General features: G+C 41.9%; 1 protein-coding gene across 5 annotated transcripts in view; it reads right to left on the bottom strand.

Moving 5' to 3' along the window:
- Window positions 1–12,830, bottom strand: part of PCDH1 (protocadherin 1) — a 287,578-nt gene that overhangs the window by 233,166 nt on the left and 41,582 nt on the right. For 3 of the 5 annotated variants that reach the window (XM_077474262.1, XM_077474266.1, XM_077474265.1), the window contains exon 2: window positions 367–1,187. In XM_077474262.1, coding sequence (XP_077330388.1) covers window positions 367–1,187 — 821 coding nt within the window. Of the gene's footprint in view, window positions 1–366; window positions 1,188–4,935; window positions 5,189–6,693; window positions 6,865–12,830 lie in introns of those variants that run through there. The other 2 variants (XM_077474263.1, XM_077474264.1) reach the window with 2 other exon arrangements.

Raw genomic sequence — 12,830 nt, 5'->3', positions numbered from 1 at the left:
GTTACCTGCCTAATGTAATAAAACAACAAAAAACGATAACTAAAATTGAAAGCCAGAAGAACTAACTACCTTTTTTGAAAGCTGCATTTTAATAGGAAAGACTTTAAAAGTCCCCTGATTGCTTTAACTTGATCAGTGCTTTATTTACCACATTAAACATTTTCATCCAACCACTGCTTAATCCCTTCAGGCTGTAATCCTGAACAAAATAGAAGAGCCACTCCATTAGACACACAGCACATACTTTGATTACTTATCCGATAGAAAATAGGTAGGCATTCATGCTGATGACTTGTCCTCTGCTCTTGAAAACAGGTTTTAAAAAAGTAAAAACAAAATCTACATTATAGAGAATACTCTTCTTACCTGGAGTACAGAATGCCCCATTGGGCTGTTCTCGGGCAGCACTGCCTCGTAAGTCAACTTTTCAAATTTGGGAGCATTGTCGTTGGTGTCCAGGATGGAGATACGTAGCAGGGCACTGCTGGCTCGAGGGGTCTTGCCACCATCTTGAACTTTAATCGTGAGATCATAAGAGTCTCTTTGCTCCCGATCAAGATTTCCCATGACAATGAGCTGAGGTTGTTTCTCATCTTGGTCCTCGGCTACTTGCAGTCCAAAAAGTTCATGGGCTTCAGGGCCCACAACCAGCTCATAGGATGCCACCCCGTTCACTCCAGAATCCCGGTCGGTAGCAGCAGGGATTGGAAAAAGCATTCCGATATTAGTGTTTTCTGGAATGGACAACATGAGTACTGGAGAGGCAAAATTAGGACTGTTATCGTTTATGTCCAAAACCTCGATCTGACCATCGATGAGCCTGGGAACTGGGGACATCAGGTCCGTCATAGATACTTCAAACTCCAGGAAGCATGCTTGGCCTGGGAACAAGTTCTGGCACTCACGCAGGCTCTCTCGGTCAATGGCAGTCTCAGTTGTGTAGATGTCCCCTTTCGTGCCATCCACTCGGAGGTAAGGATGCCCCAATTCCAGCTTGTACAGGTGCTTTGAGTCTGGATAGCCATAGTCAGCAGCCAGGCTTCCAATCAAGACATTTGGTGGCTGCTCCTCCTCTACTCTGTATTTCACCTGGGTGGAAGAACCAATTCGGGGAAGTTGAAGGAAAAGCCATAGGTAGAAGCAGGATGCTACCTTCTTCATCCTTGGTTTTAGCGAGTATGGCCACTCTGCAGAGAAACACAGAAATAAAAGGTTAAGGCCAGGTAAACTATTGCCCAATCAGAAAAAAGCAATTACTCTCATGCTAATCAGTGAAACTCTGAAGGACACCCTGCTGTGGAATGCAGGTGTCTGTTCCTGATCACTCTGTCTTGTTTGACTTGTTACACAGCCAAGGTAGAGCTGAGCAAGAAAAGCTGTTGTCACATACACCTAGCAATTGTCCCTAATGTGACACAATGAAGAGCCACACCTGTGTGATTAGATAACTTACTTAACAGGTGCCATGCGGAGAATTTAATCATTCACAGCAAGGGGGTGAGATGACAGACTCCGAACAGATTAGAGCAAAGAAAGGAAAAATAAAACGCAATCATCTCAGCACATGTACAAAGAATGCAGAAAGGACAGCAATAAAATGTGTCATACGTCACAGAAAAGTTATGCAATAAACAAAACAGGACAAGGATAGCACTGAGGCCTCGTGTACACCGATGATGGTAAGCGGACCTTTAGGAGCACATGGGCATTGTTTTTCAGCTGCCCCTGAACTCTACGCCATGTTACCAGTACATGTACATAGGGTCGTTTATAGGCAGTTGATTTTGGAACGCTAATTATTTTTTTTTTTATAATAAATTTATATATATATATATATATATATATATATATATATATATATATATATATATATATATATATATATATATACACACACACACACACACACACACACACACACACACACACACACACATTAAATGTTAATGCCATCCCAGCCTTTGTCCGCAGGGTAGGTTCAATATTAAGCTGGCCCAACCTTTGCAGCTAGAACAGCTTTGACTCTTCTGGGAAGGCTGTCCCCAAAGTTTAGGAGTGTGTCTATGGGAAGGTTTGACCATTCTTCCAGAAGCGCATTTGTGAGGTCAGGCACTGATGTTGGATGAGAAGGCCTGGCTCGCAGTCTCCGCTCCAATTCATCCCAAAGGTGTTCTATCAGGTTGAGGTCAGGCCTCTGAAGTTCCTCCACCCCAAACTCGCTCATTTGTTTCTTTATGGACCTTGCTTTGTGCACTGGTGTGCAGTCATGTTGGAACAGGAAGGGGCTATCCCCTCCAACTGTTCCCACAAAGTTGGGAGCATCAAGTTGGCCAAAATGCCTTGGTATGCCGACACCTTAAGAGTTCCCTTCACTGGAACGAAGTCCACCAAATGATTTGGACCAGTGGACAATGCAGGGTCCATAAAAAGAAATGGATGAACGAGTTTTGGGTGGAGGAACTTGACTGGCCTGCACCTCAACCTGATAGAACACTTTTGGGATGAATTAAGAGTGGAGACTGCAAGCCAGGCCTTCTCGTCCAACATCACAAATCCACTTCAATATTGAACTGGGATGCTACTAAAGCTCATGTGCTTGTAAAGGCAGGTGTCACAATACTTTTGGTAATCTAGTATTAGAGACTATATTATACACGCATACAAAAAAAAAAATTGTTTTATGTTTTTTTTTTCCTAATCAAATTTACAAGTTCAGCTTGCCATTTTTTTTTTTTTTTTTGGACGCAGAAAGGAAAAAAAAAAAGGGGGGGTTGAAGGATCCATCATCTCCTTAACATAAATCCATTAGTATTCGTTTTTATATGTTCAAGGTGCTGAAAAGAATTTCCTTTTGGCAATTGAAACACTCAAAACAAAAACTAAAACACTAAACAAACATCAAAGCAAACAAAGAAACATTTAATTAGCAACTGCTTTGCGGGAAGCTTTGTGACTGCGAGATCGCCATGTTCCAGAATTTGTGCCACTATGAAGACAATCACTAGATAAACTTCCTCGTCCGGCATCTTTCACCTGGACTGAAAACTTTTCAAACCGGTGTGACTGGCTGCGACAACTCGGCACAAAGGCCTCAATTAAAAAGAAAGGCTCGGCCCTTATTGGATAACACGTCATTAAAATTCTTCCCAAACTGAAACTGCCTAGTCAACCGTAAAATATCTACCAGGCTAAGAATATAAAAAAATCTAGTGACTCAAATGTCAATATTTAAATATTCACGTATAGTATTATTTCGTTTGTTGGCACAATCATTTTCATAATCTTGGATAATCAAAGTGAGAAACCTCTTAGGCATTGGTAAAATCAACCGCCCCTAAAAAAACACTGCAATGCATTTATGAGTACACCCGTCACTATGTCAATGTGCCTACATGGACCTCAAAGTGGAAGAGAGTTCATATTTGATAAAGATCTATCGAACATGCGTACATGTGTCAAAAAACGTTCTCCACTGTTCAACATATTATCGATCGTGAACACAGAAAGACGAGGGGGGGGAGACGAGAGGGAGGGGGGGGGGGGGGAGAAAGACGAGAGGGAGGGGGGGGGGGGGGGGGAGAAAGACGAGAGGGAGGGGGGGGGAGGAAGACGAGAGGGAGGGGGGGGGGGGGGGGAGAAAGACGAGAGGGAGGGGGGGGGGGGGGAGAAAGACGAGAGGGAGGGGGGGGGGGGGAGAAAGACGAGAGGGAGGGGGGGGGGGGAGAGAAAGACGAGAGGGAGGGGGGAGAAAGACGAGAGGGAGGGGGGGGGGAGAAAGACGAGAGGGAGGGGGGGGGGGAGAAAGACGAGAGGGAGGGGGGGGGGAGAAAGACGAGAGGGAGGGGGGGGGGAGAAAGACGAGAGGGAGGGGGGAAACGAGAGGGAGGGGGGGGGGGGAAGACGAGAGGGAGGGGGGGGGGGGAAAGACGAGAGGGAGGGGGGGGGAAGACGAGAGGGAGGGGAAGACGAGAGGGAGGGGGGGGGGGGGAAGACGAGAGGGAGGGGAAGACGAGAGGGAGGGGAAGACGAGAGGGAGGGGGGGGGGAGACCGTTTCCCCACATCCAATTTTCATGACAAATTCTTGCCTAAAAAATTTGCACCTGAAAATAAAATGGAATATATATATATATATATATATATATATATATACACACACACACACACACACGATGGGACACGTCACACTCATGCACTGCAAGCCCTGCATGCTATGCTGCGTCTTTTGTGCCCTTTTTAAAAAGTATACTAAATACAAATCTCCCATTGATTTCTATAAAACGTAAAAGGTTTCTATAGAATGCAAACACACACCCGGGGCCATGCTTTCACAGGTGCATGCTTGTAGTCAGGTGTCCAGAACACATGGCAAAAACACGTGTGTTTTTACCACATTTTTTTCAACAGAACAGTGTGAAAGCAGCCTCCAGCGCATTGGTGTAAAGGCTTCCATAGGATTTAGAGGGATACATTTTTAATGCTTTTTTTGTGCATCAAAAACCGAGCAGTGTGAACAGAGTCCTACGTTTTTTTTTGTTTTTTTTTAAACCTGTCCAATGTCTTGCTCCCGCCCGGTCCAGAGTTGTGGGACAGATGCCCAGCTGGTACCACTGAAATGAGACTGTTGTCACCTCTGGCCAAAACGGATTCATTTAGCCAACCATCTTCTCATGATTGAACAAATGTAAAAAAAAAAAAAAAAAACACTTTGTTTCACCCATAGAAGCATTGAATAGTAATGCAAATGTCTTCACGCTGAAACCTAAAACACTCAGCATGCAAGCAGTTGTATCCAAAACACGAGTAAGTAAACATACACAAAGCAAAAACAGTAACACCCACACACCAGAATTAAAACTAGATTTGAAGGAACTCAGTAACAACATGTTCACAAAAATAAAAAGGTTAGTAGTGTAAAAACTACAATCTGATATTACCCTTACAAAAACGCAGAGATTGTGGTTTTCACTTGGACTTCATTATCTAAGGTGTGGGTGTCACCTGCAGACTGGCCTTAACAGAACGGCACCCAAGAGTAATTCTGCTGGTAGGTGAAGCAAAGCCATCTTAGATGTGGCTCCCCCAAGCCCAAAACCTTGAGAAGCCAATAATGAGGTTCCAGCTTTGAGCAGGCACCAGAGCTCCAAGCACCACTGGCACCGACACAGCTCCTCTCCGCAGCAGACACACGACCTCTGCCCTAGCTCGCAAGTCAGTTACCAGGAACCTCACAATTTCTCATATTACAAGGAAAAGGAGGGGAGGGGGGTTAGGAGGCAAACACAAGAAAAAGAATAAAGGAACTGTGGTAATGGCATTACACCAAGAAGAAAAATGACCACCTTTTATTAAATGCTTTGATAGGGAGGGGGCTTATCTGTTGGACATTGAGCAACATTAGGAACAAAGGTTACTGAGCTAAAAGAGAAGGTGCAGCCAAAAGCAACCAATCAGGTTCTGGCTTCCAGTTTGAAACTTTGAGTACAAAGTATATCGTCCAGAGAAAAACAATGTAGGAACACTGCAGATTTCAGTGGTTATAACGCCAATGCAAAAGAGACCCCCAAATTCCCCATATAAAAAGGGCCGACCCCTTTATTGTGAATGTGCTGCTTCATGTCTGAAGATACAGTCATGACAACACCTTGAGTTTATCAACTAGAAGAGCGATCTAGTAGTTGTCCCATTGTGCCCACAGATCTAGATCTTTGGTGAAGAGTAACGAGCGGCTGGAGCACTACCTGTCCATGCAAGAATCACATGGCAGCACAACCTCCACCCAGATTCACCATTTGTTCTTGCCGAGGTTGCATTGAGGTGTAATTCTATCAAATTGAGCAACTCCACAATTGAGCCAATAGCTATAAACGGTTTATGAATACGATCATTCCAAAAGATTACGTGGCGGAAGGAGATATGCAATTTATAACAGTGATCGTATCTTAAGATAGAGCCTTTTTTCACTCTCTCTACAGGTGGCATATCCTAAATAACCAACTACTGATCATATCTTAACCATTGGACAAAATCCACTTCCCTGTGTGTGGGCATATCGATCAGACAGGTTGACGACTATAGATAGATTTTCCTGTCTGAAGAGATCGATCGCAAAAAGAAACCGATTGCATTACAGCTTCTGGCTACTTGGAAGTACAGTTCTGAAGCCTTCAATGCTCCGATAGGTATGGCTACCCTAGGGTAGATTATCCGGTGTATCATAATATATAAATTAGATAACAGACTAGATAAATTGGACTTCCGTTTTACCAGTGGAGGACCGGATTATAGGAGCACATTATAATCCTAGTAATGGACTCTGTGGCAACGTTTCGTACTACACGCTACATTAAAAATGTTAAAGTCTTTGTAATATCCCCAACCTTGGCCGTACTGGAACGGGCACACGTTGGCTAGTATAAGGAGCCAGGTAGCCAAAGCATATTAAAAATTACAGCTTGCGCCCAACTTATGAGGTTTTCTTTAGTAATCAATGAAGCTGGCGCCTAAAACAAATCCTGCTGGCTCCTAAATTCCATATTCATTTGTCCCCCTCCCCTGTGCTAACAAATAAAAATGAAACACGAGCACACCCAAGAGAATGGAAAGGGAGAGAGTACATAGGAACTGTAGCAGCTACAACGTCCTAGTCTACACGACAACAGGTGCACATAGAGGAATCCAAAAGCTACACTTACAATTTCCACCTTCTGCTCGCTGCCTCCCAGGAGGAGAAGAACGCCAGCTGCCTCCTCCTCAGTCTCTTGCTTGCCGTTTATCCAGGTAGGAGAGACAGCTCAGTATCAGCTGATTCAGAACGTAACACTGAGATGATAAGGAGCCGGAGAGTTGTTCCTTTAGTGTTACTCGTCAGTCCCCTCCCTCCCCTAGTGCTTGTGCCTCCCTCGTCCATGGGACAGCCTGCATTTCTAAGGCTTTGTGTTCTACAATAGAAACCCTAGAGGCACTCACGTCTGCTCTTAGCCGAGCCAATGTAGAAGGGGCATCAAGTGCCAAGGAGGAAACGACAAAAAAAAAAAAAAAAAAAAAAAAAAAAAAGACGGAAGAAACTTTACAAGACAGGTGAAAAGAGGACTACTTATCTAGTTTTTAATCAGTAGAGAACAGATGAAAAAAATAAAATAAATAAATAAAAAATAAAACGGAACACTCATCATACTAAAGAGCTGAACAGCTCACAGGAAGCAGGCAGTTAAAGAACGGTAAAAATAAATCACTGCAGGCACCTAAGGGCCATGTCAAATGGGCAATTTATTCAAAGCGATTTTTTTTTTAATTTAATTTATTTTTTGATTTTGATTTTTTTTTAGAAATTTCTTGTAACACAAATCAATTATTTTCTACGGAAGCGACACATTTTACAGCAATCTGTAGCCAAGTCTAGGTTTAAAATGCTGCAATACGATTTTGATCCAACTTTCAGGGCGATCATGTAGCGTTACTTGGATGCAACTTTGATAAGGTTTGCATATTCTATAGGGCCCAAAACTGCACTGTTATCATACCAAAATAGTACAGGAACCCTTCTTGAAAATTGCTCTTTGCGGCGTTGCATCGATGTGAACCAAAACCACTGAAAATGTGATTTCCATTGTCATGCGATTCTGTGCGACTCAACATATGAAATGTTGTGAACAAGCACGGTTCTTTTTTCGCGTGAACTGATCATCGTTGCAATTCTGTCTGGCTCACGACAATGAAATTTCTGCAGCATCTTTTGGATTCTAGTGTGCGATCAAGCTTTTCTTCTCTTAACATATAAAGAAATCGCACGTGTGAGCCAGGCTTGGTCCACGTTTGCTTGTTGACCATGCGATTTCCCTGCAACTGCAAACACGCTGCGGGCTGAAAACGTGTGGGAGTGCCATGCAAAACAAAAGGTTTTCATATGTTCATAAGAGCAGCATGATTTGGCTGCGGGAACAGGTGCGATTGCTGCACCCGTAACCAAGTTGCAGACTGCGGGCAAGCGTGAACCGAGCCTCAGGCTGGGTTCACACATGCGCAGTGCGAATTGATGATCAGGTTTCCCTGCGAAGAGAAAACTCAGTTGTTCAGTGTTTCATGTCGGTTTTTGATCAGCATCAGCTCAGGATTGCATCAGTATTTTATCCTGTTCACAACGGAACACATCACCTGCGAATCAGATGCGTACCCATAGAAGATAATGGGCCTGAATTCGCACCCGAGTCGGATCGCACTGCCTAGAAAAACGCAATGCGGAGTGCAAATGCACCGCAGATATGTGAACCAGCTTCATTAAAACTAATTTATTTTGAAATGTTTTGCGAATTGGATGAGCTGTAAGCCGCATAGGTGTGAACAGGGCCTCAGTGTTCTACACCAGCAACACTCACTCTGCATGTACTTCTATGGCTTACAAAACACCGATAGGCTCCATGCTCGCAGGACGTTCGAAAAAAGTCTCTGGACATAGGATTGCAGGCAGGAAAACACCACTTTAAAAAACGCGCTTTTAACAGCGTATTTTATGTGTCAGCGTTATTTTTAAATTCCACCCAGCTTACAATCAGCTCTGCAATGTAAATCGATGATAAAAGCGTGTTTGAGCGTTTTTCATTGTTTGTGGTCAGAACAACTGCTCACGATTGCGATTCTAGGGCGTTAAATCAACAGCCCATAAACTCCACTGAGAAAAAACTTCAATAAAATGTCCATGGAAGCATAGGATAGCATAGATGGGAGTTTTAGGGCTGTTATAAAAAAAAAAAAAAAAAAAAAAAAAAACACAGAACAACAACATCAACAACAAAAACACACACACTCAAACTCCCAAAAACATCAGCTTTAGTGTGCAGGAGGCCAGAGAGCGATTTGTAGTGGACCAACCCAATGCTGTAATACTAGTTTAACTTGTAGCAGCAACAAAGTGCTTCTTACAGACAATGGGGGTTATTTATGAAAGGCAAATCCACTTTGCACTGCAAGTGCACTAAGAAGTGCAGTCGCTCTAAATCTAAGGGGTAGATCTGAAATGAGGGGAAGCTCTGCTGATTTTATTATCCAATCATCCAAGCTAAAATGCTGTTTATTTTGCTTGCATGTCCCCCTCGGATCTAGAGCGACTTTACTTCCAAGTGCACTTGTAGTGCAAAGTGGATTTGCCTTTCGTAAATAACCCCCATAGTGTTGTTAATCGCTGACATTAGCCATTTGTAGCAGTAATTAGTCATTGCTACAAAATTGCGTGTCTGATATAGCCCTGAGGCTGAGCCTACCACTAGTGATCGCTAAGAGGCTGCTTAGATTTCCCTATGGAAACACTCCCTCTGTAGCTGAGACAGCGTGATGACGCTCTCGTTGATAGTAATGAAGACGTAGCAGTGTTAAACCAGCCATTGACTGATTCAAATACGGAAAGTGTTGCCACTTACTTCGAGTGGTGTGCAGGGTGGATGAAAAAAAAAAAAAAAAAAATAAAATAATTTTTATTATTTTATAATTTAAATTATTATTTATATTTTATTATTTTTTTTTAATTTAAAATACATTTTGAGATATAGATATATATATATATATATATATATATATATATATATATATATATATATATATATATATATATATATATATATATATATATATTTTTTTTTTATTTTTTATTATCAAAATGTATTTTAAATAAAAAAATTGAGTAAAAAAATAAAATTAAAAAGTTCAAATAATCGCCGTTTTACTAACCTGACCGCTTATTACTCTAAATAGGAAACCTTTATTTTGTTTGCAAATATTAATGATCAGCAAGAATAAGTCCTTACATTTAAAGGGCACCTGTCATTTCAGATCTATCATGGCAGCGCCTGTTAAAAATTATGGATTTAAATCAAGCCTTTTTCACTAGCGATTTAAAATCTAATCCACCCTGGTGGTAGTGTAGAATCATGTCCAAGAACAAGACCAAAAAACAATACTTGACTAAGAATGAGACCCAGGTTCGCCAGATATACTTTATCGTAGGGGATAGGCTATAACTAAAAGGCAAAAAACTTTTTTTTTTCGTTTTGGATAGAATGGAGAAAGATTAGAACACCTGTCCCTTTTAATTGCTGTCTGTACTCCCTTAGAATGAATCTATTTGTCCTGTTTATCACGATCATTGAAAAAGTAAAGAGTCACATATTTTGTCCCCTGAAAACCAATATAGAGGGGACATCTTCCAATGGGGACACGAGTTCTGGTGATCTGGGGGACCCCAAGAAATCCCCTTAATTTGCAGGGATTTTCCCTCACTTTCCGTTTTGGGGTTGGGACAGGAAGTGAAGGTAAATCCCCATAATGGGGAAAAAAAAAAAAAAAAAAAGTAGGGCAAAAATAAACCTTAAACGGTTATAACCCTCCCTTACTCTATCCAAAAAATGAAAAAAAAAAAGTTTTGCCTATAGTTCTACTTTGTAGAACTATAGGCAAAATGTTTTTGGGTTTTTATTTTGAGTAAGGGAGGGTTATAACCTCTAAGGTTTATTTTTGCCCTACTTTTTTTTCCCCCATAAGGGAGGGTTATAACCCCAGTAAGGTTTATTTTTTTTGCCATCTGTGCTCCATTGGGGAGATGTACCTTCACTTCCTGTCCCAAAGCCTAAACAGGAAGTGAGGAAATCCCTGCAAATTAGGCAATCCTTCAGGGATCCCCCAGGCCATCAGAACGAGAATCTCCAAACCAACCTTCGACCTTAAAAAAACCTGTAAAAAAAAAAAAAAGGACCAGCGTATCCACAGTTCCAAAAACAAAATTCCAAGAAAATAAAATCAGGATTCGTGTGCACACATTTGTTTGCTCTTACTTTTTGTTTTACATTTTAATCCACGTTTCACCGCTTTAGCAAAAATATATTATTTCAACACACAAGACCAGGACATCTTGATTGTAAGAAAATATACAGCAGCTTGGAATATTCAGCGGGTAGAGAAAATCGTTTCTGGATGAAGTTCAAAGATTAAAAACATTTTGCTTTGCCGTTTACATCCCTGGTAGTTTTTCGGCAATTTCAAGTCCCTAAGAAAATATTTTGTATTTTGCACAAATTGACCTCCAATGTCTATGAGCCATAAACGTAGATTACACTGCCCAGGTGTATGAACCAGATGGATAATTACAGGAAATGGGCTCCTGCACAAGGCCGCCCCTAGGAGACCCATCACGGCAACCTCTGTGAAATTATGTACGGGAAGCTTTGGAAGCAAAGAAGCGCTGGATATAAAAAAAAAAAAAAGTAATATATTAAAAAATAGGGTAAACCGATGTCCTCCCATGGCCTTCAGTAAAACTGTCCAGACACTGGCTGGCTGCCAGACACACTACTGAAGTAGCAGCCTTATCTACTAGAGGGTGGGCAGTGTGATTTAGTGCTCCAAATAGCAGACAGGGCACAGAAAAAAAAATAAGTCACCGATAAAGAACAGAATTCTTTCAGGTCAAATACAGAGCATTAAAAGGTAGTCAGTCACCATAGATAAAAGTAAATGTCAGGCAGATATTTAAACACATTTTATTCCCGTTACATATACACAAAAATCTATTGTTAGGATTATCGCACTTTGAATGACAAATTGTGCGGTCATGCTACACTGTACTCAAAATGAAATTTTTATCATTTTTTTTCACACAAATGGAGCTGGGTTTTATTTATTTTTTTTATTTTTTTTTAGCAAAAAAAAAAAAAAAAGGGACAAATGTTATAAAATTTTGCAAACTGCTAATTTTTTTCCTTCATTGATATTTGTTGATGAGGCTGCACCGATTGGCTGCACTGATGGGCACAAATAAGGCCAATAGATGTCACAGATGGGCACTGGTAGGTGGCACTGATGGGCAGCACTGGTGATGAGGCACTGATTGGGGACATTTACAGGTGGCACTGATGGGTGACACTGGTGGGCACTGGTAGGCACAGAAGCCTCTGCAGAGGCTTTCCACAATTGGGACTGATGTCCCTCTCACAACCGCCGAAAGAAAAAAAAAAAAAAAAGAAAAAATAGCCGATTACCAGCTGTTTACATCACATGATCAGCTGTCATTGGCTGAAAGCTGATCATGTGGTAAGGGGTCAGGCTCGACCCCTTACTCCAATCTGTGATCAGCCAATTCTCAGTCTCGCTGATCACAGAGTGTGCCTCGTTTGCCCTGCAGGGGGCGCGCAGGACGCTCGAGCATTGTAAGACATCTATGGACTCTCTCCCGGCAAAGTATGTCCGCACTGTAGCCATATTTCGGTTATAGCGCAGACGGGAAGAGGTTAATTACAGCTGCCTGATAGCACACTGTAGGTTTCTACATAGTCTGGTCTTCTCCTGGAGGCATCTGGGACAGAAGTTAGAGGAAGTCTACCTAAAAAGGGAACCCGAACCTCAGGCTTGGAACCTGACGAGGGGCTCCAATGCAAAAAAAAATTAAAAAAAAAATCTGTCTAAATCACGCCTACAGCACAAGGTTGTCAGTATAATGAAAGCATTATGCGTACAGAAGGAACTGTGCCACCACGCCTTCAATTTCCCCCAATCAAGCTGGGGTCACGTCGCCCACCAAGCAGTAATATGCACTGGAATTCATTACCCAGGTGGTGCAGCCAGGATCACAAGACAAGCTGAACAGGATTTAAAGTCCTTTAGAAAGTAAATCGGTGCATACATTGGTATCTGAGCGGGGGATTTAACCATTTCCCCGGATTCAGATTTCTGTATATCTACATACTTGCAAGAGATTTGATGTATTTAAGCATAATCAGATCCTTTGGGGATTAACAAGCATGCAATGCTCAGGCATATTGCTGCATAGTGAAAATCTCCATTTGGAATT

This window comes from Lithobates pipiens, unplaced genomic scaffold (assembly GCF_037356315.1).
Source record: "Lithobates pipiens isolate NorthernLeopardFrog02 unplaced genomic scaffold, aLitPip1_a1.2 Scaffold_8, whole genome shotgun sequence".
Classification (NCBI taxonomy): Eukaryota; Metazoa; Chordata; class Amphibia; order Anura; family Ranidae; genus Lithobates; species Lithobates pipiens.
Note: the sequence above shows the minus strand (reverse complement) of the source record. Positions and strands in the feature narration are given on the sequence as shown.